General features: G+C 44.3%; 1 protein-coding gene and 1 pseudogene across 5 annotated transcripts in view; both read left to right on the forward strand.

Moving 5' to 3' along the window:
- kif13a (kinesin family member 13A) overlaps positions 1 to 25,986 on the forward strand; it is a 294,683-nt gene that overhangs the window by 159,802 nt on the left and 108,895 nt on the right. For all 5 annotated transcript variants that reach the window (XM_033013828.1, XM_033013858.1, XM_033013844.1 and 2 more), the window contains exons 11-16: positions 1,134 to 1,346; positions 4,276 to 4,386; positions 6,013 to 6,147; positions 15,601 to 15,731; positions 19,196 to 19,282; positions 22,712 to 22,887. In XM_033013828.1, the coding sequence (XP_032869719.1) occupies positions 1,134 to 1,346; positions 4,276 to 4,386; positions 6,013 to 6,147; positions 15,601 to 15,731; positions 19,196 to 19,282; positions 22,712 to 22,887 (853 nt within the window). The remainder of the gene's footprint in view (positions 1 to 1,133; positions 1,347 to 4,275; positions 4,387 to 6,012; positions 6,148 to 15,600; positions 15,732 to 19,195; positions 19,283 to 22,711; positions 22,888 to 25,986) is intronic.
- On the forward strand, positions 17,755 to 17,875 carry LOC116970558 (annotated as a pseudogene).

A 25,986-nucleotide genomic window follows, 5' to 3' on the forward strand; every position in this document is an offset into this window, starting at 1 on the left:
TCAGATTCACCACCCCCTGACTAAAGAAATTCCTCCTCATCTCCATTCTAAAGGAACATCCTTACATTCTGAGGCTATGACCTCTGGTCCTAGACTCTCCCACGGGTGGAAACATCCTCTCCACATCCACTCCATCCAGGCCTTCCCTATCTACGTATGTACCTGTCCAAATATCTTCTAAATGTTATTATAATACCAGTCTCAATTACTTCCTCTGACTCCATTATTTCTCTGGCATAGGCAGATGAAGCATTATATGGATCTACGTTTTTAAATTAATAAAATTTAAGGTCAGGTATCTGTTTTTTATTCAAAGTCAAATTTATTCGTCACATCCACCTGCAGTGAAATGAATTTGCCAGCAGCGATACAATTAAAAAGAACACAATACACAATAGAATTTAACACAAACATCCACCACAGCATTCTTCACTGTGTTCATCCGTGGTCGGGGCCATAAACCCTCCGTAGTCAATGCTATGGATGGCCCGATGTACAGGCCCTCTCATTGGGATGATCGAATCTCCGACGTCGGAACGGTCAAACACACTCCGCGGCTTGGAGTGCCCGAATCGGCCACTTTCTTACTGGAGACCGCGGCTTCAGGATGTTATAGGCCGCAGTCGGAGCTCTTCTCCGGCGATCCCCGGCAAGGGATCCCAGACTCCGGATGGTAAGTCCACGCCACGCCCGCGGCAAGAAGCTCCGCAGACCACAGCCCCATGATGCCAAAGTCACCAGGCCGGCGATCGGAGCACTCCTCTCTGGCGACCCCCAGCAAGGGTACACCCGCTCCGCGATGGAAAAGTCCACGCTGCTTATGATTAGCACAATAATATGAGGCATAAGATAGATTTTTTTGAGGACATTTGTTTTCTGATATCAAAAAGGAATTAGTGGCATTTCGGGTCAAGACACTTCTTCAGACTGAGAGTCGAGGAAAGGAACCGATATTCCTTTTCTCCAGAGATGCTGCCCGTCCCGCTGAGTTACTCTAGCTATTTGTGTCTATCTGCGGTTTAAACCAGCATCTGCAGTTGTGCATCATCTACAGGCTTTTAGATGTATCCTGTTCCCAAATTCAAAGAACTGATTATATGAATGATGGTAAATATTTATATTTGTGACTTCAGGACAACTTGGGAGGAAACAGTAAAACGGCCATGATAGCCACAATTAGCCCGGCCGGCGACAATTATGAGGAAACTCTGTCCACGCTGAGATACGCAGACCGCGCCAAGCGCATCGTGAACCATGCTGTAGTGAATGAAGATCCCAACGCCAAAATTATCCGAGAGCTCCGCGAGGAAGTGGAAAAACTGAGGGAGCAATTAAATCAGGCTGAGGTAAGAGGGTGAATGGAAATGAGCAACATTTGAGAGAAATACAGACAATAGACTATAGATGCAGGAGTAGGCCACTCGGCCCTTTAAACCAGCACCGCCATTCACTGTGATCATGGCTGATCATCGATAATCAGTACCCCATTCCTGCCTTCTCCCCATATCCCTTGATTCTGCTATCTTTAAGAGCTCTATCTAACTCTCTCTTGAAAGCATCCAGAGAATCAGCCTCCACTGCCTTCTGAGGCAGAGAATTCCACAGATTTACAAATCTGGGTGAATTTTTTTTCCTCATCTCCGTTCTAAATGGCCTACCCCTTATTCTTAAACTGTGGCCTCTGGTTCTGGACTCCCCCAACATCAGGAACATGTTTCATGCCTCTAGTGTGTCTAATCCCTTAATAATCTTATATTTCAATAAGATTGCCTCTCATCCTTCTAAATTCCAGTGTATACAAGCCCAGCCGCTCCATTCTTTCAACAAATGACGGTCCCGCCATCCCGGGAATTAACCTGGTGATTCCACAGATTCACAACTCTCTGGGTATGTTCATGACATAGAACAGTACAGCACAAGAACAGGCCCAAGCATAGAAGATGCATTAGTTTAGTATAGTTTCATATAATTTAGCTTAGATATACAGCGCGGAAACAGGCCCTTTGGCCCATCGAGTCCGCGTCGACCAGCGATCCCCGCTCACTAACACTATCTAACATACACTAAGGGACAATTTGCATTTAATACCAAACCAATTTACCTATAAAACTCACATTTTATACCAAGCCAATAGACCTGTACGTCTTTGGAGTGTGGGATGGAGACCAAAGATCTCGGAGGAAACCGAAGATCTTGTAGAAAACCCATGCAGGTCACGTGGAGAACATACAGACAAGTATCCGTGGTCAGGATCGAACCCAGCGCTGTCAGGCAGAAGCTCTACCACTACGTCACCGTGCCGCACTTAGTCATTCATTTATTGTCACGGTGTACAGCGAAAAGCTTTTGTTGCGTGCTAACCAGTCAGCGGAAAGACAATACATGATTATAGTCGAGCTGCCCACTGTGTACAGACACACTGATGTGTACACTGCATGAAATATGAAGCCAGAGGAAGGAATATAGGTGGACAGATACATCATTATAGGAATGGGAAGGGCATTAAAATGGTTAGCAACCAGGTGATCCAGCAGGCCTTGGCAGACCGAGCGCAAGTGTTTAGCAAAATGGGCAGCAAGTGTATGCTTGGTCTTGGCGATGTAAAGAAGGCCACATCGGGAACACCATTCCTTGAGCTGAATCTAAGGATGGCACGGTGGCGCAGTGGTAGAGTTGCTGCCTTTTACCGCGCTTGCAGCATCAGAGACCCGGGTTCGATCCTGACTACCAGTGCTGTCTGCACGGAGTTTGTATGTTCTTCCTGTGACCGCCTGACTTGTCTCTGCCGCTGTGAGGCAGCAACTCTACCGATGCGCCACCTTCTTCCAAATGGGCAACACTTAGGGAAATGAGAGAAATGAGATAACAACAGGGAAATGAGAGACATAGACGGTGAAATAGAGAGATAGAGAACATGAATGGGAGAAATGCAAAAAAAGTAACAATGATAAATGGAACAGGCCATTGCTAGTTGTGGCCTGGGTGAAAACGAGTTACAGACAATGAGACGCAACAAGGTTGCTGTGAAGCTGGTACAATGACTGGGGTGGGGGTGGAACGGAGAGAAAGGGAACGCAAGGGTTACCAGAAGTTAGAGAAATCAATATTCATACCATTGGGTTGCAAGCTGACCAAGTGAAATATGAGATGCTGTTCCTCCAATTTGCATTTGGCCTCACTCTGACAATCTTCAATTTAACCCAGCACCTGCAGTTCCCTCCTATACAAGTGATAGGTGGATGCAGATAAGGGGAATTGATTGGCAGATGGTTGGACAAAGGTAAGAGATGAAAGTGCGATAAGGAGATAAGGATAGAAGAGGCCATATCGGGAGCACCCTTTCTTGAGCTGAAACTAAATCCCTTCTACTCAGGGGAACACTGCAGTGATTCCTGCAGCAGAGCAGGAGGCCATATATTTAGCTTAGTTTGAAGATACATTTCCATGGATTGTCACCTTGTCGTGGTGGAAAAGCTTGCGTGGACCTGAGATCCTGAGAGCTATGCCGTCTGGAGCTATGCTCCTGGTAGGGCCACCCATGGCGATAAGGCCAAGGGGGAGGACACTGACAAAGAGCAATCCAACCTAGACCTCAACGGTGGAACAGGCGGAGGACGATGGCTGACCTTAGTGGAGCGTCACAACGGCTGGGAAGGCAGATGAAAGCTGCAGCAGAAAAGGGTCTCCGGTCGTCTTGGACTCCATGCCACTGGATCCTGACCCAGATCTGTCAAGGACCGTGTGGTGGCTGTCTGTGCACCAGTCTCCCCATGTTAAACAAAGTCACGCACTGGTGTCCTCCAACCCTGGAGACCGAGGGGGGCCTAAGAAGAGATTCAGAGTGGAAACAGGTCCTTTAGCCCACTGAGTCCACACCGACCATCAATCACCCTTACACACAATCACTCCTACACACTTGGGGCAATTGACAGAAGTCAATTAACCTACAAACCTGCACAGCTTTGGAATGTGGGAGGAAACCAGAGCAGCAGAGTTGTTGCCTTACAGGGCTAGAGACCCAGGTTGGATCACAAGGAAAACGTGCAAACTCCACACAGACAGCAGCTGAGGTCAGGATCAAACCCTGATCTCGGGTGCTGTGAGATAGCAGTTCAGTCAGGTGCACCACTCTCCTGTCAACCTGAAAGCCACTTTATTGCCTCTTCCCTGGTGAAGTTTCCTCTGTAATTTGAAGATCATAAAATTAATTTATCTGTAAAAAGTGTTATTAGTGTGCCCTGAAAGTTATTTAATCTTATTGTTTATGTATTGTAGTCAATGAAAGCACCAGAGCTCAAGGAGAAATTGGAAGAATCTGAAAAACTCATAAAAGACTTGACTGTGACTTGGGAGGAGAAACTGAGGAAAACCGAAGAAATTGCACAGGTTTGTTCATGGAGCTAAATATATTGCCACGTTAGATAGCAATTTTAGATCCTTGTGAATCTATTGTGCCCACTGCCAATGCTGCCACTATCTGTGCCCATCATTTGTAAGCAAACACATTTCCTCTGACAAAAAATGACAAAACATAAAATGACATAAAATTTCTCCGTCTACTTTTTTGTGATTGGGGGGTAGGTGACAATTACCCCCCACCAGCCCCTCCCCCCCCCCCCCCCCCCCCATGCCCCTCCCTCCCCCTATCCCTGACACTTCTGTAGTTATTCTCTGATAAGGTGTTAAAAAATGACAAGAGGCTGGTCAATGACACAGAGACATCATATGATTTTGATTCATTTATTATTGATTCAATTTTAATTACACCTTGTCCGAGTTCTCTAGTCTTTGTTTTTATTAGATTGTTGACTTGTAGAATCATAGTCATAGTGTGAAAACAGACCCCTCGGCCCAACTTGCCTACACGGACCTACATGCCCCATCTACACTAGTCTCACCTGCCTGTGGTTGGCTCATATCCCTTTAACCCTGTCCTATCCATGTACCTGTCTAATTAATAGCACCTGTGGTCAGGTTTGTTGTGCTGTAAGGCAGCAACTCTACCGCTGCGCTACTATGCCGCCCTGAGCAGAGTATTGGAGCTGTTGGAGTTCAGCATAAGCTGTGGTAGTGAACGCAATTATGTGCAAGCCTACACCAAATAACCAAACTAATTTGATACTGCCTGCTTTCTCTATCTGGTTAGGCAGTACTTAATGGGCCAGCTCCATATTCGCCTGGTCTGTCACACCCATCTTCCCATTGCCCATGTCCCTCTAAACATGTCCTATCCATGTTTAAGAAGGAACTGCAGATGCTTCAAAATCGAAGGTAGACAAAAATGCTTGAGAAACTCAGCGGGTGAGGCAGCATCTATGGAGCTAAGGAAATAGGCAAAGTTTCGGGTCTGAAGAAGGGTTTCGACCCGAAACTTTGCCTATTTCCTTCGCTCCATAGATGCTAAGTTTCTCCAGCCTTTTTGTCTATGTCCAATCCATGTACCTGTCTGATTGCTTCTTAAACGTGGTTTTTGTTAGAATTCCATAAACAATAATGCTGGGAGAATCATGCAAGAATTAGCTTCAATAAATCAGTAATTTCACATACCAATATCTGTATTGACATCTTGATTTTGTTATAGGTGACCTTAATTTTTTTTATTTTGAGGAAAATGGTAACAAATAATAGCTGTGTTCCATTTCAAAGTGGGGAAAAATGTGTCTCAGCTCAGTTGATTTCAACTGAATGATTTGATGGCGACAATTTGATTCTATCTGACCAATTTTACAAACTCCTCCAGAAAATAAAATTGACTTTGATTCGTGTTTTCTTCAGCAACCAGATCTGTTCTCATGTTTTTAAAAAACCTCTGGGTCCAAGTAACAGCGGTTCACTTTGGAACACCAAGCCTATATTATCTCTTCGCAATTTAAAATGAGTCGATCTGTTTTGTAATTTTAGATCTTAAGTAATAGTAGCAGAATTAGGCCATTCGGCCCATCAAGTCTACTCCGCCATTCAATCGTGGCTGGTCTATCTCTCTCTCCTAACCTCTATTCTCCTGCCTTACAGGAAAGGCAGAAACAGCTGGAGAGTATGGGCATTTCTCTGGAAACTTCAGGCATTAAAGTTGGTGACGACAAATGCTTTCTGGTCAATCTGAATGCCGACCCTGCCCTCAATGAGCTTCTTGTGTATTACTTGAAGGTGAGCATTCGAACAAAACACAACCTGTTGACAATTCTATGTGTGTAACTGAAGTATCTGAATCTTCCTCCCACAACCAAAGAGGAGTCCTGAACTATTTATTTCATTGATGACCCACACAGTATCCTTATTCGGACTTTGCTGGCTTTACCTTGCACTAACCGTTATTCCCTTATCATGTATCTGTGCACTGTGAATGGCCCGATTGTAATCATGTATTGCCTTTCCACTGACTGGATATTACGCAACAAAAACTTTTCACTGTACCTCGGTACACGTGATAATAAACTAAACTGTAAACTAGTTTAGATTAGTTTAGAGATGCAGCGTGGTCCGCGCTGACCAGTGATCACCTTGTACACTAGGGACAATTTACAGAAGCCAATTAACCTACAAACCTGCACATCATTGGAATGTGGGAGGAAACCAGAGCACCCAGAGAGAACCCACGCGGTCACAGGGAGATCGTACAAACTCTGTACAGACAGCACCCCTAGCCAGGATCGAACCTGGGTCTCTGACGCTGTAAGGCAGCAACTCTACCGCTGCGCTACTGTGCCACCCCGAGCTGAGCATTCGAGCTGTTGAAGTACAGAATAAGTGGAGGTTGCAAATGCAGTTATGTGCAAGCACACGCCAAATAACCAAGCTAATGTGGTACTGCCTGCTTTCACCATCCGGTTAGGCAGTACTTAATGGGCCAGCTCCTTGCTTGGCTACTCACCCATCTTCCCATTGCACAACCCTTTGCAGCTGTGAGCCTCTCAACTGTATACTTTGACCAACGGTGTGATTTAAACTGAGTTATGTTTTTTTAATTAATCATTAGAAACAGCAAATTTTTAGTTTAGTTTAAAGATGCAGCGTTTTTAGATCTAAAAACAGGCCCTTTGCCCCCCCCCCCCCCCCCCCGAGTCCGAGCCGGCCAGCGATCCCCGCACACTAACACTATGCTACACACACTCGGGACAATTTACAATTTTACCAAGCCAATTAACCTACAAACCTGTACGTCTTTGGAGCGTGGGCGGAAACCGGAGCCCATTGTCAGGATCAAACCCAGGTCTCTGGCGCTGTAAGGTGGCAACTCTATTGCTGCGCCACCATCTTGCCTAATGTGCTTAAATTAGTAATAATTAAGAATGAAAATACCCATGAAAATAATGGCACCTCGTGTCTTACACAGAGGTTATGATCCTGAAAAGCAATGCATAATTCAAAAACAGGTAAATTAAACTTGTATGTGATTACGGAGCCGTGCGTAAATCTGAGAGTGTCATTTAATAAAATACAGCACGTAAGCGAATTGTGGAAGCAGCCCAGAGCATCACACAAACCAACCTCCCTTCAATTGACTCCATTGCTGCCTCGGCAAGGCCAGCAACTTAATCAAGGATGAGTCTCACTCTGACCAGCCCCTCTTCTCCCCTCTCCCATCAGGCAAAAGGTACAAAAGTGTGTAAACACAAAACTCCAGATTCAGGGAGCTTCTTTCCAGCTGTTATCAGGCAACTGAATCATCCTAACACAACCAGAGAGCAGTCCTGAACTACCATCTAACTCATTATTGACCCTCGGACTATCCTTGATCGGACTTTGCTGGCTTAACCTGCCACTAAATGTTATTCCCTTATCATGTATCTGTACACTGTAAATGGCTCAATTGTAATCATGTATTGTCTTTCAGCTGACTGGTTAGCACACAACCAAAACGTTTTACTGTACCTCGGTACACGTGACAATAAACAAAACTGAAAGTTAGGTCTAGATATTAATTAAACAAACGCATCATTTCAAAAACACATAAATTAAGCAAGCAAAACCAAGAAGTGCCTGTGAAAGAAAATGAGTTGGACTCATCTTAAAACTTTTAATGAAGATTTGTAACCTCTTACAAATGAGTGTGGCCATGCTGGATAAACCAGCACTAGCTGATTTGAATCTGTGGGGCCAGTCACACAGTGTCCAACCATTAGAAACATAGAAAAATAAGTGCAGGACTAGGCAATTCGACCCTTCGAGCCAGCACCGCCATTCAATATGATCATGGCTGATCATCCAAAATCAGTACCTCGTTCCTGCTTTCTTCCCATATCCCTTGAATCCGTTAGCCCTAAGAGCTATATCTAACTCTCTCTTGAAAACATCCAGTGAATTGGCCTCCACTGCCTTCTATGGCAGAGAATTCCACAGATTCACAATTCTCTAGGTGAAAAAGTTTTTCTTCATCTCAGTCCTAAATGGCCAAACCGTTATTCTTACACTGTGACCCCTGGTTCTGGACTCCCCCAACACCGGGGCCAATTCTAGCCTGTCCAATCCCTAAAGAATTTAATATGTTTCTATTAGATCCCATCTCATCCTAAATTTCAGTGAATATAAGCCCCGTCAATCCAATCTTTCATCATATGTCAGTCTCGCCATCCCGGGAATTAACCTGGTGAACCTACGCTGCACTCCCTCAATAGCAAGAACGTCCTTCCTCAAATTAGGAGACCAAAACTGCACACAATACTCCAGGTGTGGACTCACCAGGGCCCTATACAAGTGCAGTAGGACATCCTTGCTCCTATCCTCAATTCAACTTGATATGTTAGTCCCTTCAATAACTCAGTATCTCTCTCCACTGCCTCTTTTATTATACTCCCTTCAAAACTCTCTTTCGTTACAATTGGTATATCTCCCCATTCTGGCTTGGCTGTCGAGATTTGTAAAAAAAAATCCCATGAAGAATCTTGAAATATTTTGCTATGTTGTAGGAAAGTGTTTGTAGAACACTAAACATAATATGATTGCATGCGAATTGGCTTTTAATCTACTTATGTCCTCATTCCTCCAAAGGGTTGGAATATAGAGCACTTATCTTTTGTACATACTGATTTATGTCTCTATTGATATTTAAGTGCTGCAAAAAATACCTTCCCTTCTAAGCACTCAGAATGATTGTTATAGACAATAGGCAATAGGTGCAAGAGTAGGCCATTCGGCCCTTCGAGCCAGCACCGCCATTCAATGTGATCATGGCTGATCATCCACAATCAGTACCCCGTTCCTGCCTTCTCCCCATATCCCCTGACTCCGCTATCTTTAAGAGCCCTATCTAGTTCTATCTGAGCCCTATCTGAGCAAAAATCCAAAATGTTTCGAGTGTGGACGAAATACAGGAAAAGAATGATGCTGCTTCAATTATAAACAAAATAATCTCTTAGGAAAGCATACCGAATGTGTGTTATAGAGCGTCGAATCAGGCCCTTTGGCCGAACTTGCCCACACCGGCCAACATGCCCCTATCTACAATAGTCCCACCTGCCCACGTTTGGCCCATATCCCTCTAAACCTGTCTAAATATTTCTTCAGCATTGTGATCATACCTGCCTCAACTACCTCCTCTGATTGCTTGATTTTGATTGAAAATGAGATTCAGCTCTGAATATTTATACAGTGGCTTGCAAAAGTATTCATACCCTTTGAACTTTTCCACATTTTGTCACGTTACAACCACAAATGTAAATGTATTTTATTGGGATTTTATGTGATAGACCAACACAAAGTGGCGCATAATTGTGAAGTGGAAGGAAAATGATACATGGTTTTCAAATTTTTTTACAAATAAAAAACTGAAAAGTGTGGCGTGCAAACGTATTCAGCCCCCTTTACTCTGATACCCCTAAATAAAATCCAGTGCAACCAATTGCCTTCAGAAGTCACCTAATTAGTAAATAGAGTCCACTTGTGTGTAATCTAATCTCAGTATAAATACAGCTGTTCTGTGAAGGCCTCAGAGGTTTGTTAGAGAACATTAGTGAACAAACAGCATCATGAAGCACAAGGAACACACCAGACAGGTCAGGGATAAAGTTGTGGAGAAGTTTAAAGCAGGGTTAGGTTATAAAAAAAATATCCCAAGCTTTGAACATCTCACGGAGCACTGTTCAATCCATCATCCGAAAATGGAAAGAGTATGACACAACTGCAAACCTACCAAGACATGGCCGTTCACCTAAACTGACAGGCCGGGCAAGGAGAGCATTGATCAGAGAAGCAGCCAAGAGGCCCATGGTAACTCTGGAGGAGCTGCAGAGATCCACAGCTCAGGTGGGAGAATCTGTCCACAGGACAACTATTAGTCGTGCACTCCACAAATCGGGCCTTTATGGAAGAGTGGCAAGAAGAAAGCCATTGTTGAAAAAAAGCCATAAGAAGTCCCGTTTGCAGTTTGCCATAAGCCATGTGGGGGACACAGCAAACATGTGGAGGAAGGTGCTCTGGTCAGATGAGACCAAAATTGAAGTTTTTGACCTAAATGCAAAACGCTATGTGTGGCGGAAAACTAACACTGCACATCACCCTGAACACACCATCCCCACTGTGAAACGTGGTGGCAGCATCATGCTGTGGGGATGCATTTCTTCAGCAGGGACAGGGAAGCTGGTCAGAGTTGATGGGAAGATGGATGGAGCCAAATGCAGGGCAATCTTGGAAGAAAACCTGTTAGAGCCTGCAAAAGACTTGAGACTGGGGCGGAGGTTCACCTTCCAGCAGGACAACGACCCTAAACATACAGCCAGAGCTACAATGGAATGGGTTAGATCAAAACATATTCATGTGTTAGAATGGCCCAGTCAAAGTCCAGACCTAAATCCAATTGAGAATCTCTGGCAAGACTTGAAAATTGCTGTTCACAGACGCTCTTCATCCAATCTGACTGAGCTTGAGCTATTTTGCAAAGAAGAATGGGCAAAAATTTCATTCTCTTGATGTGCAAAGCTGGTAGAGACATACCCCAAAAGACTTGCAGCTGTAATTGCAGCGAAAGGTGGTTCTACAAAGTATTGACTCAGGGGGGCTGAATACTTTTGCACGCCACACTTTTCAGTTTTTTATTTGTAAAAAAATTTGAAAACCATGTATCATTTTCCTTCCACTTCACAACTTTGTGTTGGTCTATCACATAAAATCCCAATAAAATACATTTACGTTTGTGGTTGTAACGTGACAAAATGTGGAAAAGTTCAAGGGGTATGAACATTTTTTCAAGCCACTGTATATGCGTGTAAAATTAATGTGCATGAATGTGAGGTAGTGTCGTGAAGAACTTTTCAGCATTTAGATTAACCCAGGTAAGGGAATTCTTACAGTTGGTTAATTATGCCCGAAAAATCAAAACAATTGTATTTCTATCACACCCACATTTTAAGGCTCAGTTTATTCCCCACATTTACCAGCATTGAAACACTTATCACAAGAAACATGAATTTTGATGCACCAGTGCTTCAGCGATAGAGTTACTGCCTTTCAGCACCAGAGACCCAGGTTCAATCCTGACTAAGGGGGCTGTCTGTACGGAGTTTGTATGTTCTCCATGGGACCACATGCGTTTTGCTCCAGTTTCCTCCCACATCCCAAAGACGTGCCGCTTGTAGGTTAAATGGCCTCTGTAAATATTCCCCAGTGTGTAGGATAGGACTAATGTGTGGGTGATCGTTGTTCGGCACGGACCTGGTGTGCCAAATGTTTCCACTCTCTATCTCTAAATTAAACAAAATAACCCAGTTAATGTAGAAGCAAGGAACTGCCAATTCTGGTCTCCAGCCAGGTTCAGTGCTGGAGCATCTCAGCGGGTCAGCAGCATCTCAGGAGAACACGGATAGATGATGTTTCGGGTCGGGTTAGCCTGAAGAAGAGTCCTGACCTGAAACGTCACCTATCAATGTTTTCCAGAGATGCTGCCTGACCAGCTGAGTTACTCCAGAACTTTGTGGGGTTTTTTTTAACCCAGTTAATTCATGTTTCTCTTCAAGATACGCATCTGTTTCTACCTAGGATTACATAGTTTTTACAGCTCTGAAGAAGAAGAATTGCTGGTACACAAAAATGCTGGAGAAACTCAGCGGGTGCAGCAGCATCTATGGAGCTAAGGAAATAGGCGACGTTTCGGGCCGAAACTCTTCTTCTGAAGAAGGGTTTCGGCCCGAAACGTCGCCTATTTCCTTCGCTCCATAGATGCTGCTGCACCCGCTGAGTTTCTCCAGCATTTTTGTGTACCTTCGATCTTCCAGCATCTGCAGTTCCTTCTTAAACAAGACGAATTGCTGGTTTGGTCGTTGGTGATATTTACTTCTTGATATGAGACTTTTCCTGAAATGCCTTTAAACCCTTTAAATATGTAATTCCATATTTCTTCGCCAATGTCACTTTGAAGCTTTCACATTATGGACTTGTGCGGTTCTCCTTTACAACTCTTAATTGTTTTCTAAATATAGAGAGGTTATTTTTGATTTGTTTATTGGCTGTTTCAGTGCCTGGTTTTGGATTGCGTCCAGTTGAACCATCTTCCCAAGTGCAATTCACCGAGATAAACCTTATCAGACCCTTCAACATACTGAGATAGTGGGGATCAAATCCTTCAAATTCCTGATAGAGGTTTGCAGATATTTTTAAATCCCCCGATAGAGGTTATCAGATCCTTCAAAATCCAAATATAATGTCAAATATAATTAGGATTAGTAAAGACAGCATCGTAGTCGGGATCAAACCCGGGTCCTGGGCGCTGTAATGGGCCTGTCCCACAGGCTATTTTTTGGGCAACTACAGGCGACTGCCACAGAATTTTCAACATGTTGAACATTTTTCGGCGACAGTAGCGACAATGTTTGCTGTCGTAGGTTGGCGTAGGTGTTACCGTAGGTTGACGTAGTTGTTGTTGTAGGTTGGCATAGGTTTTGTTGTAGGTTGGCGTAGGTGTTACCGTAGGTTGGCGTAGGTGTTGTTGTAGGTTGGCGTAGGTGTTACCGTAGGTTGGCGTAGGTTTTGTTGTAGGTTGGCGTAGGTATTGTTGTAGGTTGACGTAGGTGTTGTTGTAGGTTGGCGTAGGTGTTGTTGTAGGTTGGCGTAGGTGTTACCGTAGGTTGGCGTAGGTGTTACCGTAGGTTGGCGTAGGTGTTACCGTAGGTTGGCGTAGGTGTTGTTGTAGGTGCTCTCGTAGGTTGTCGTCAGGTGTCATAGGTGAAGTCCATTAAAACTAGTCCCTGGCAGTCGTCTAAAGAGTGGCCTAAGTGGGACAGGCCCTTGAGGCAGCTAGTCGACTGCAGTGCCAGCGGGGCACCCTGTTTATCCAAGTCATTCACTCCAGACATTGTCCTTCAGTATTTGTGGGAGGTTCACTGTGCTATTTTTGGTGAACATCACAATGCAGGTATATTTAAGGACTTCCAGCTGTGTTATCATTCTTCTGTCATTGCCATGTTCCCCAATATAATTTCTACTGACTCCACATGCAAGGTCATAAGTGATAGGAGCAGAATTAGGCCATTCGGCCCATCAAGTCTACTCCGCCATTCAATCATGGCTGATCTATCTCTCCCTCCTAACTCCATTCTCCCTATAACCCCTGACACCCGTACAAATCAAGAATCTATCTATCACAGCCTTAAAAATATCCATTGACTTGGCCTCCACAGCCTTCGGTCGCAAAGAATTCCACAGATTCATCAGCCTCTGACTAAAGAAATTCCTCCTCATCTCTTTCCTAAAGGAACTTCCTTTAATTCTGAGGCTATGACCTCTAGTCCTAGACTCTCCCACTAGTGGAAACATCCTCTCCACCTCCACTCCATGAAAGCCTTTCACTATTTGGTATGTTTCAAAGAGGTTCCTCGCCCTCATTCTTCTAAACTCCAGCGAGTATAGGTCCAGTGCCATCAAACGGTTACCAGAAGTTTACCCACTCATTCCTAGGACCCTCTCCAGCCAGCACATCCTTCCTTAGATATGGGGCCCAAATTTGCTCACAGTACCTCAAATGCGGCCTGACCAGTACCTTATGGAGCCTCAGCATTCCTTCGCTCCATAGATGCTGCCTCACCCGCTGAGTTTCTGCAGCATTTTTGTCTACCTCAGCAGTACATTCCTGTTTTTGTATTCAAGCCCTCTTGAAATAAATGCTAGCATTGCATTTGCCTTCCTTACTACCAATTCACCTTACAGATTAACCAAGCAGTCTTGCACCTATTGCAACACAATTGCCACTTGGGGAGATGCAGTCTAAACATTTCCAGTGTTCCAATTTCCATCTACCCAAAATTGTTTAAATATCTGTATAAAATGGTGAGAGGAATAGATCGGGTAGATGCACAGAGTCTCTTGCCCGAAGAAGCTGAATCGAGAATCAGAGGCATAGGTTTAAGGTGAAGGGGGAAAGATTTAATAGGAATCTGAGGGGTAACATTTTCACTCAAAAAGGGTGGTGGGTAAATGGAACGAGCTGCCAGAGGAGGTAGTTGAGCCAGGTACTATCACAACGTTTAAGAAATAATTAGACAGGTACATGGATAGGACAGATTTGGAGGGATAGGGACCAACCACAGGCAGGTACAACTAGTGTAGATGGGGCATGTTGGTCAGTGTGGGCAAGTTGGGCTGAAGGGCCTGTTCCACATTGTATCACTCTATGACTATGACTACATTAGGATATATGGGCCAAACACAGGCAGGTGGGACCTGTGGGGTAGATAGGAGTTGTTGGTTGATGTGGGCGAGTTGGGCCAAAGGGCCTGTTTCCATGCTGTATCTTTAAACTAAACCTGAACGAGATTGTGGTCTCTAGCATTGTTGTATGGCTGACCTGGTTGGTCGTGTATTTGAGGCATGATTACAATAGATCTTCACAACCTCTCTCACACTCTGAGTTCAAGCAGGCTGTTGTACCTGCCAATGATCACTTCCTTCTGCAGGAAGCACGTGTCATAGTATTCTCCTGTGTCTCACGAGAATCAGCGAACTAGCAATAACCTCCATTATTCTGTGTACGCACTTCTAGGGAGATGCTAACTGCATTCCATTGTCTCTGCACTTGTACACTGCACAATGACAATAAAGTTTGAATCTGAATCTGAATCTGATCCCCGCACACTTACACAATCCTACACACGAGGGAACATTTTAAGTTATACCAAGCCAATTAGCTTAAAAACCTGTACGTCTTTTGTGTGTGGGAAGAAACTGGATATAGACACAATGTGCCGGAGTAACTTAGTGGGATAGGCAGCATCTGTGGAGAGAAGGAATGGGTGACGTTTCGGATCGAGACCCTTCTTCAGAAACTGGATATCTGTACAAATTCCGTACAGACAGGCAGCCATAGTCAGGATCGAACCGGGCGCAGTAGGGCAGCAACACTACCGCGGCACCACCACGCCAGTTTAAATATACCAATTTTAGTTCAGTCGCTGATTTTGTTTTGCTACATATTTTGTAGATGTTTGCTGCTGCGTTAGGTTACTTTCAGCCTCTATATTTAACTTGGTAAAGGTCGTGACAAAATATTTGCCAAGCCAGCGTGCATGGAAACACTGATTCATGTTGGCTTGTGGAACTTGGTGTACTCTACTGTGCATCGTATGAACTCTTGTAGCCAAGTGCTGACCTTGTTATCCTTTCTGCTGTCCCCATCAGAATCACACCAGGGTTGGTGCGGATGAATCTCAGGACATTCAGCTGTGCGGAATTGGTATCCAGCCTGAGCACTGTGTCATTGACTTCACAGCAGATGGCGATATCATTCTCAACCCAAATGCAAATGCCAGGTAATCAGTCAACGTTGAAACTGTCAGTCCAAGCACGCACTCCTCCTGCACAATAGCTGTTTGATGATTCAGCAGTACAGTCGCCACTAAACCCCCCAGCAGTCAAACCACCTGGAAAATCGGAGAATGGGAGATGTCCTGACATGTTAGGAAGGGAGGTTTGTTCAAAGTGAAGAGTGTGTCACAGGCATCAAACTGTAGACTGCATTAATGCTTCAACCTGCAGTACCTTGCAAAGGATCACATAGACGGTAATGCTGGGGAAACTCAGCGGGTGAGGCAGCATCTATGGAGCGAAGGAAATTTCCTTCGCTCCATAGATGCTGCCTCACCCGCTGAATTTCTCCAGCATTTTTTGTCTACCTTCGATTTTCCAGCAATTTTCTGCAGTTCCTTCTTAAACACATGGACGGTAACCTATCTTTTCCAGATGCCGATCGACTCAGTGTGTTTTCCAACCTTCCCTCTCCCATGTTTTCAGCTCAAGTCGGGGTGGGAATTCCCCTCCGCCACGGGTACCATGTAATCCCGTGCTACCTGCTCCATGGTCGGATTGTCGGCAACTAAACCGTCTCCCCCACCTGGTTTGCCTGGTTTGGACCCCCAGCAGGACCAAAAACAAGACCTGTCAAAGGGCGGATGAGCTCCTAGCGAACCAACGGCCATCCACACTTCAGTAGAAGTTGCGGTCACTGTCGTACATAGCATTGTAAGGCCCCGTGTCCATTGCTATTTTCAGCGATGATGATGATGATGCTCTCCCATGTGGTAGCCAGCATTTTATTTTTTTATATTTTTTTTAATTTATTTTTTAATAAATAAATTTTTATTAGTGGCATATCATAGTCCAAACTTTGTCCAGGATTCCAGGGACCCAGTTACCAAAGTAGCTGGAATCATCCTTTATTGGTTACATATTAACATTGCCTCTAATTATTTCTTTATATTTATAGAAAGGAAAAATAAAGAAAGAAAGAAAGAAATTAGAAAAATAGGATAAACTATCAATAATACAACTTAGGAGATAGGGCCAGCATTTTCTGTCTACTAATTTTATTCTTCGATGCAATTTTCATGTAAATTTGTGTTATCAGATCTGATCTTTGACTAAACATTTTGATCTCCTCCTCACTGTATCTATGCTGGAATTACACTGTTTTTGACTCCCATCTGTTTTTTCTTTATACATTGCGGGTCCCCCCCATTTTCATTCCCATTCATTGATCAAATTTGGAAAATCTAGTTGCAACACTAGATAGTAACCATGGAAAATGTAGAGTTTCTCACTCAGTTTGAGTTTGAGTTTAGTTTAGTTGAATTGACTACTTCTCACTTAATTTAATTTTGGGTAGTGAACCTGTGGAATTCATTGCTGCAGAAGGGCTGTGGAGAGCAAGTCAATGTGTATTTGTACGGCAGAGGTAGATAGATTCTTGATTGGTACGTGTGTCAGGGGTTATGGGGAGAAGGCAGGAAAATGGGGTTAGGAGGGGGAAGATAGATCAGCCACGATTGAATTTGCGGAGTGGACTCGATGGGCTGAATGGGCAAATATAGAACATTAGAGCACAAGAACAGGCCCTTCAGCCCACACCTGTCTGTGCCGAACACGATGCCAAGACTGAAGACGATCTCCACCCAAAACGTCACCCTTTCCTTCTCTCCAGAGATGCTGCCTGTTCTACTTAATTAATCCAGCATTTTGTGTCTATCTTCTGTGTAAACCAGCTTCTGCCGTTCCTTCCTACGCTATCAGAGTTTCATTATTCTGTGAAAGGCTTTGTTCTGTATCTTCCCACACCTCCAGTGCCCCCCCCCCCTCCCTGACTCTCAGTCTAAAGAAGGGGGTTTAGGAGGGTGATATAGATCAGCCATGATTGAATGGACCAGATGGACCGAACGGCCTCATTCTGCTCCTATCACATGAAATATATTTTTGCAATAAATTATCAATAAAGTACACATTTTTAATAAACAGGGCAGAATACAAAGTTATGACTGCTCCATGCGTACCTAACTGTAGGCTCTTACCTGGCAGGGGAGGGACAGTGACAAAGAAAGGCTGTTTTCCCGGGACGCGACTACCCCATTGCACTCCGGCAGTGCTGACGCCTGCAATGTCCCCGGTGTAGGGGGCTGCATTCGCGCTAAAGGGGCGGCGTGGTGCAGTTGCCACCCAAGGCAGCAGTGGAATAACTTTATGAAATTAACTTGGGATGAAATGAATGTTTGGCTGCACTGACTAGGAAAACCTTTCTCTCCCAGAGTACTAGATGAACATTCCAGGGAAACTCTTCCCAATTTACATTCATAGTAGGTTCTCCTCAGGTTTTCATTCATGTCTATAAGGTTCATGCTCATCAAGGATTCAATAAAACATATTCCCTCACATCATTCATGAGCGCTACACTATTTGGGGTTTAATCCAGATCTTCGGAACGCACAAATTCATCACAAAATGTTGAATACCTGGTTGTTATGTGATAGTGCAGATTAAATGACGCATGGTTGGCACGCTGGTGCAGCGGTAGAGTTGCTGCCTTACAGCGCCAGGGACCCGGGTTCGATCCTGACCACGGGTGCGGTCTGTATGGACTTTGTACGTTCTCCCCGTAGGTTTTTTTTCCGGGATCTCCAGTTTCCTCTACCTACTCTACCGCTGCGCCACCATGCCCGCCTATTGGAGCTTTCTCTGTCTGAGAAGGCAATTCTTATAAAAAATAATCAACATCATCCATTTTATTAACAAAAATGCGACTGTAAAACAAGGACTGTGTAATAAGTACATTGGTGTTAAAGAAGCAGTAAACTTTGTATGACCTCTGTGTACAGTGCCTTTGGGAGTGGGACACAAAGTTCCGACTGCAACATTTTTCTTCTTTTGAACTCTGAAAGACATCTGCCCCAAGAAGATAATTTTAACATTTAGATCATCAGAGAAATGACATGTGGTAGAGGCATCAACAGGAGCATTGTTCCAGGTTAGATTTGCTCACAAACACCCTCTAATGTTAAGCTGGAAGTTGCAACCCTCCGAAATAGGGTGTGTCTCCACCAGGCCCCATTCTTTTGTGCTTAGAATATGTTCTAAGATGCTCTGTGCTGGTTCTTTGCCTCAGAGGGCAGTGGAGGCCGGTTCTCTGGATGCTTTCAAGAGAGAGCTAGATAGGGCTCTTAAAGATAGCGGAGTCAAGGGATATGGGGAGAAGGCAGGAACGGGTTAGTGATCGGGGATGATCACATTGAATGGCGGTGCTGGCTCGAAGGGCCGAATGGCCTACTCCTGCACCTATTGTCTATTGCTCGGAGAAAGCTCAACCACTGTGCAAATCTCCACCAAGCACTTGCCGAAATGTCGCAACAGTAAGACAAAAATTATGTCTTTGTATGATTTCACTTCGCAGGTCCGGATTAAGAAATGAAGGCTGAATTCACTCATGAATACATGTTATTTTACTTTTCAGAACTTGCTTGAATGGTGCTGTCTTAAATGCTCCCAACTCCCTCTGGCATGGGGACAGAATTCTATGGGGAAATAACCACTTCTTTAGGTATGTCGTATTATAATTCAGATAATGTTTTTATGAAATGTTCAGTCTCCCTACTGCTGCTCGCAAACATTTCTTATAAAATGCATCCTTCCTTTGCATGGTCATAACCGCTCTGCTGCCTTTTCTCTCCTCTCCTCCTCTCCAGTTAGTTTAAATTAGTTTAGAGATACAGCGTGGAAACAGTTCCTTTGGCCCACCCAATCCGCGCTGACCAGCAATACCCGCACACTAACATTAACCATATTTTCCCTCCTGTTAAGTACCATGTTCACATGCTCTGTGGTGCTGCTGCAGGCAAGGATTTCATGGTCCTATCTGGGACATATGACAATAAAACACTCTTGACTCTTGACTAGGGACAATTGACAATTATACCAAGTGAATTAGCCTGCAAACCTGTATGTCTTTGGCGTGTTAGAGGAAACTGGAGCTCCCGGGGAAAACCCAGGCAGGTCACGGGAAGAACATACAAACTCCGTACAGACAGCACCCGTAGTCAGGATGGCGCTGTCAAGCTAGACTCGGCTTGTACTCGCTAGAATTTAGAAGATTGAGGGGGGATCTTATAGAAACTTACAAAATTCTTAAGGAGTTGGACAGGCTAGACGCAGGAAGATTGTTCCCGATGTTGGGGAAGTCCAGAACAAGGGGTCACGGTTTAAGGATAAGGGGGAAATCTTTTAGGACCGAGATGAGAAAAACATTTTTCACACAGAGAGTGGCGAATCTCTGGAATTCTCTGCCACCGAAGGTAGTTGAGGCCAGTTCATTGGCTATATTTAAGAGGGATTTAGATGTGGCCCTTGTGGCTAAAGGTATCAGGGGGTATGGAGAGAAGGCAGGTACAGGATACTGAGATGGATGATCAGCCATGATCATATTGAATGGCGGTGCAAGCTCGAAGGGCCGAATAGCCTACTCCTGCACCTATTTTCTATGTTTCTATGTCAAGCAGCAACGCTACTGCTGTGCCACTACGCCACCATTATCTATCTCCACTCTGTGCCTATCTCATTTTCATTGTCCCTCTACCTCAGTCTCTTCTTGCCTTATTCCTCTGCCTCATCCCTTCTCCATTTTCTCGTCAAAATGACGGATTTTCAGAAAGATTTTCAGACATTTATTAAGTCAAGTGGGAACGTTGTGTTGAGTTGGCCCGGCAGTTGCATCCTACAATATTTTTACAGTGCCATAGGTCACAGCCTCAGGACACAGGATACAACATTTTAACCGGAGATCGGTTGGTTCTTCAGGCAGAAGTTGGTGAATCAGTGGAATCCTCTGCAATGCTTTTTGTGTCTATCTTTGGTTTAAACCAGCATCTGCAGTTCCTTCTTACACTATAATAACGCCATCCGCAGTGTACAGATAAATGTTAATGGAATCAGGGGATATGGGGAGAAAGCATGAATGGGTTCTGATTTTGGATGGCCAGCCATGATCATATTGAATGGCGGTGCTGGCTCAAAGGGCTGAATGGCCTACTCCTGCACCTATTTTCTATATTTCTAAATGGTATAGCAATTGGTGCAAGATAAAGTCCGATTCAAATTAGTTCAAAGGTCTCCAAGTTGACAGAGTTGAGAGCCCAACACATCTGGAGAACAGTGCTTGCTCCAGCAATGAAAGAACACTCCGTGTATTCACAAATCTATCTCATATCACTCATCATTCTGAACTGTTGATGTGCTGATTCAAAGCATTTACAGTTTTGCAACTATTTCCCCTATTGACTTTATCAAATGTTAACACAAAGTACCTCGTGACACACACTAGTCATAGACATGTTCCTTCCTGGCCTGTCAAAAAAGCCTGGATCGCCTCAACGAGAACAAGGAAGGAAGAGTCAAGGACTTTAAGACTTTTGCCTTCCATCACAGTGAGGAGGTGCCTGGTAGACTCACTGTGGTGGATGTTTGTCGATGTCAAAATGTGAAATAAATTCAAATATTTTCAACTAATTTTGCATTGGACATGAGGCCACATGAAAATATTGATCATAATAGACAATAGACATTAGATGCAGGAGTAGGCCATTCGGCCCTTCGAGCCAGCACCACCATTCACTGGGATCATGGCTGATCATCCACAATCAGTACCCTGTTCCTGCCTTCTCCCCATATCCCCTGACTCCACGATCTTTCAGAGCTCTATCTACATGTCTCTTGAAAGCATCCAGAGAATTGGCCTCCACTGCCTTCTGAGGTCGAGAATTCCACAGATTCCCAACTCTCTGTGTGAAAATGTTTCTCCTCATCTCCGTTTTAATAGGTTTACCCCTTATTCTTGAGCTGGCCCCAGGTTCTGGACTCCCCCAACATCGGGAACATGTTTCCTGTCTCTAGCGTGTCCAAACCCTTAATAATCTTATATGTTTCACTAAAATCCCCTCTCATCCTAAATTCCAGTGTATGCAAGCCCAGCCGCTCCGTTCTTTCAACATATGACAGTCCCGTCATCCCGGGAATCATATTCAAACTGTAGAGATATCTATTGTGTGAATGGAGTATATTAATGCATCAATGTTTCATAAACACTGTAGTGTAGCAGTAGAGGTGCTGCCCCACAACTCCAGTGACTCGGGTTCAACCCTGACCTTGGGTGCTGTCTACGTGACGTTTGTATGTTCTCCCTGTGATCGCGGGGGTTTCCTCCAGGTACTCCGGGTTCCCCCCACGTCCCAAAGACCTGTGGGTTTGTAGGTTAATTGGCCTCTGTAAATTGCCCCGAGTGTGTAGGACGCGAAAGTGGGGTAACATGGACCTAGTGTACGGGGTGATCGATGGTCAGCGTAAGCTCAGTGGGCCGAATGGCCTGTTTCCACACTAAACCAAAGCAATTCTGCGAAAGATTCTGAACTAAAGCAATTCTGCTAATTGGCGGCACAGTGGTAGAGTTGCTGCTTCACAGCGCCAGAGACCCTGGATGGATCCTGACTATGGGTGATGCCTGTACGGAGTTTGCACGTTCTCCCCGTGACCGTGCGGGCTTTTACCCGGGTGCTCCGTTTCCTCCTGTATTCCAAAGATGTGCAGGTTTGTAGGTTAATTGGCTTTGTTAAAATTGTCCCTGGTGTGTAGGATAGTGCAAGTGTACAGGCCGATTGCTGGTTGGCGCGGACTAGGTGGGCCGATGGGCCTGTTTCTGAAGCAATCCTTGATCGGACTTTGCTGGCTTTACATTGCACTAAACATTATTCCCTTATCATGTATCTATACACTGTAAATGGCTCGATTATAATCACGTATTGTCTTTCTGCTGTCTGGTTGGCATGCAACAAGAGCTTTGTCATTGTACCTCGTTACATGTGACAATAAACTAAACTATAAACATTTCCACGCTCTATCTCAAAAGTCTAAAGGCTGAATCGTGGAAATGCCACTGAGTAAATATGTTGCAGTAATGAAGGTTTTTTTTAACCATAAATAGGATTAACCTACCTATGAGGAAGAGGAGAGACAAGTTAAAAGAATACGAGATTGAGACTAATCGAGATGGTGTTGTAGATCAGGATGTGGAGACGGAAAGCGAAGCTTCATCGGAAACGGACTATAACTACGAATTTGCACAGATGGAAGTCATGATGAAAGCTCTCAGCAGTAACGGTGAGTAGCAAACCTTGGGACTCAATACGTTTTTAATATCAGAATTAATAAACTACTAGTACATGGATAGGAGAGGTTTAGAAACATAGAAAATAGGTGCAGGAGTAGGCTATTCGGCCCTTCGAGCCTGCACCGCCATTCAATATGATCATGGCTGATCATCCAACTCAGTATCCTGTACCTGCCTTCTCTCCATACCCCCTGATCCCTCTAGCCACAAGGGCCACATCTAACTCACTCTTAAATATAGCCAATTAACTGGCCTCAACTACCTTCTGTGGCAGAGAGTTTCAGAGATTCACCACTCTCTGCGTGAAAAATGTTTTTCTCATCTCGGTTCTAAAGGATTTCCCCTCTATCCTTAAGCTGTAACCCCTTGTCCTGGACTTCCCCAACATCAGGAACAATCTTCCTGCATTAGCCTGTCCAATCCCTTAAGAATTTTGTAAGTTTCTATAAGATCTCCCCTCAATCTCCTAAATTCTAGCGAGTACAATCCGAGTCTATCCAGTCTTTCTTCATAAGAAAGTCCTGACATCCCAGGAATCAGTCTGGTGAACCTTCTCTGCACTCCCTCTATGGCAATAATGTCCTTCATCAGATTTGGAGACCAAAACTGTACGCAATACTCCAGGTGTGGTCTCACCAAGACCCTGTACAACTGCAGCAGAACCTCCCTGCTCCTATACTCAAATCCTTTTGTTATGAATGCCAACATACCATTCGCTTTCTTTACTGCCTGCTGCACCTGCACGCCTACTTTCAATGACTGGTGTACCATGACACCCAGGTCTCGTTGCATCTCCCCTTTTCTTAATTGGCCACCATTTAGATAATAGTCAGCTTTCCTGCTTTTGCCACCAAAGTGGATAACCTCACATTTATCCACATTATACTGCATCTGCCATGTATTTGCCCACTCACATAGCCTATCCAAGTCACCTTGCAGCCTCCTAGCATCCTCCTCACAGCAAACACTGCCCCCCAGCTTCGTGTCGTCCGCAAACTTGGAGATGTTGCATTCAATTCCCTCGTCCAAATCATTAATATATAATGTAAATAGCTGGGGTCCCAGCACTGAGCCTTGCGGTACCCCACTAGTCACTGCCTGCCATTCTGAAAATGACCCGTTTACTCCTACTCTTTGCTTCCTGTTTGCCAGCCAGTTCTCTATCCACATCAATACTGAACCCCCAATACCGTGTGCTTTAAGTTTGTATACTAATCTCTTATGTGGGACCTTGTCGAAAGCCTTCTGAAAGTCCAGATATAACACATCCACTGTTTCTCCCCTATCCACTCTACTAGTTACATCCTCGAAAAATTCTATAAGATTCGTCAGACATGATTTATCTTTCGTAAATCCATGCTGACTTTGTCCAATGATTTCACCAATTTCCAAATGTGCTGCTATCCCATCTTTAATAACTGACTCTAGCAGTTTCCCCATTACCGATGTTAGACTAACTGGTCTGTAATTCCCTGTTTTCTCTCTCCCTCCCTTTTTAAAAAGTGGAGTTACATTAGCTACCCTCCAATCCTCAGGAACTACTCCAGAATCTAAAGAGTTTTGAAAAATTATCACTAATGCATCCACTATTTCTGGAGCTACTTCCTTAAGTACTCTGGGATGCAGCCTATCTGGCCCTGGGGATTTATCGGCCTTTAATCCATTCAATTTACCTAACACCACTTCCCGGCTAACCTGGATTTCACTCAGTTCCTCCATCTCATTTGACCCGCGGTCCCCTGCCATTTCCGGCAGATTATTTATGTCTTCCTTGGTGATAACGGAACCAAAGTAGTTATTCAATTGGTCTGCCATGTCCTTGTTCCCCATGATCAATTCACCTGTTTCTGACTGCAAGGGACCTACATTTGTTATTACTAATCTCTTTCTCTTCACATATCTATAAAAACTTTTGCAGTCAGTTTTTATGTTCCCTGCCAGTTTTGTTTCATAATCTATTTTCCATTTCCTAATTAAGCCATTTGTCCTCCTCTGCTGGTCTCTGAATTTCTCCCAGTCCTCTGGTAGGCTGCTTTTTCTGGCTAATTTGTACGTTTCATCTTTTGCTTTGATACTATCCCTGATTACCCTTGTTATCCACGGATGCACTACCTTCCCTGATTTATTCTTTTGCTAAATTGGGATGAACAATTGTTGTAGTTCATCCATGCAGTCTTTAAATGCCTTCCATTGCATATCCACCGTCAACCCTTTAAGAATTAATTGCCAGTCAATCTTGGCCAATTCATGTCTCATACCCTCAAAGTTACCTTTCTTTAAGTTCAGAACCATTGTTTCTGAATTAACAATGTCACTCTCCATCCTAATGAAGAACTCAACCATATTATGGTCACTCTTGCCCAAGGGGGCACGCACAACAAGACTGCTAACTAGCCCTTCCTCATTACTCAGTACCCAGTCTAGAATAGCCTGCTCTCTCGTTGGTTCTTCAACATGTTGGTTTAGAAAACTATCCCGCATACATTCCAAGAAATCCTCTTCCTCAGCACCCCTGCCAATTTGATTCACCCAATCTATGTAGATTGAAGTCACCCATTATAACTGTTTTACCTTTGTTGCACGCATTTCTAATTTCCTGTTTGATGCCATCCCCAACTCCACTATTACTGTTAGGTGGCCTGTACACTAAGTGTTTTCTGCCCTTTAGTGTTTTGCAGCTCTATCCATATCGATTCCACATCCTCCAAGCTAATGTCCTTCCTTTCCATTGCGTTAATCTCCTCTCTAACCAGCAACGCTACCCCACCTCCTTTTCCTTTCTGTCTATCCCTCCTGAATATTGAATATCCTTGGATGTTCAGCTCCCAGGCTTGGTCACCCTGGAGCCATGTATCCGTGATCCCAACTATATCATAATCATTAATAGCTATCTGCACATTCAACTCATCCACCTTATTACGAATGCTCCTTGCATTGAGACACAAAGCCTTCAGGCTTGTTTTTACAACACTCTTACCCCTTACACAATTATGTTGAAAAGTGGCCCTTTTTGATTTTTGCCCTAGATTTGTCTGCCTGCCACTTTTACTTTTCACCTTGCTACCTATTGCTTCTACCCTCATTTTACA

This window comes from Amblyraja radiata, chromosome 2 (genome assembly GCF_010909765.2).
Source record: "Amblyraja radiata isolate CabotCenter1 chromosome 2, sAmbRad1.1.pri, whole genome shotgun sequence".
Lineage (NCBI taxonomy): Eukaryota > Metazoa > Chordata > Chondrichthyes > Rajiformes > Rajidae > Amblyraja > Amblyraja radiata.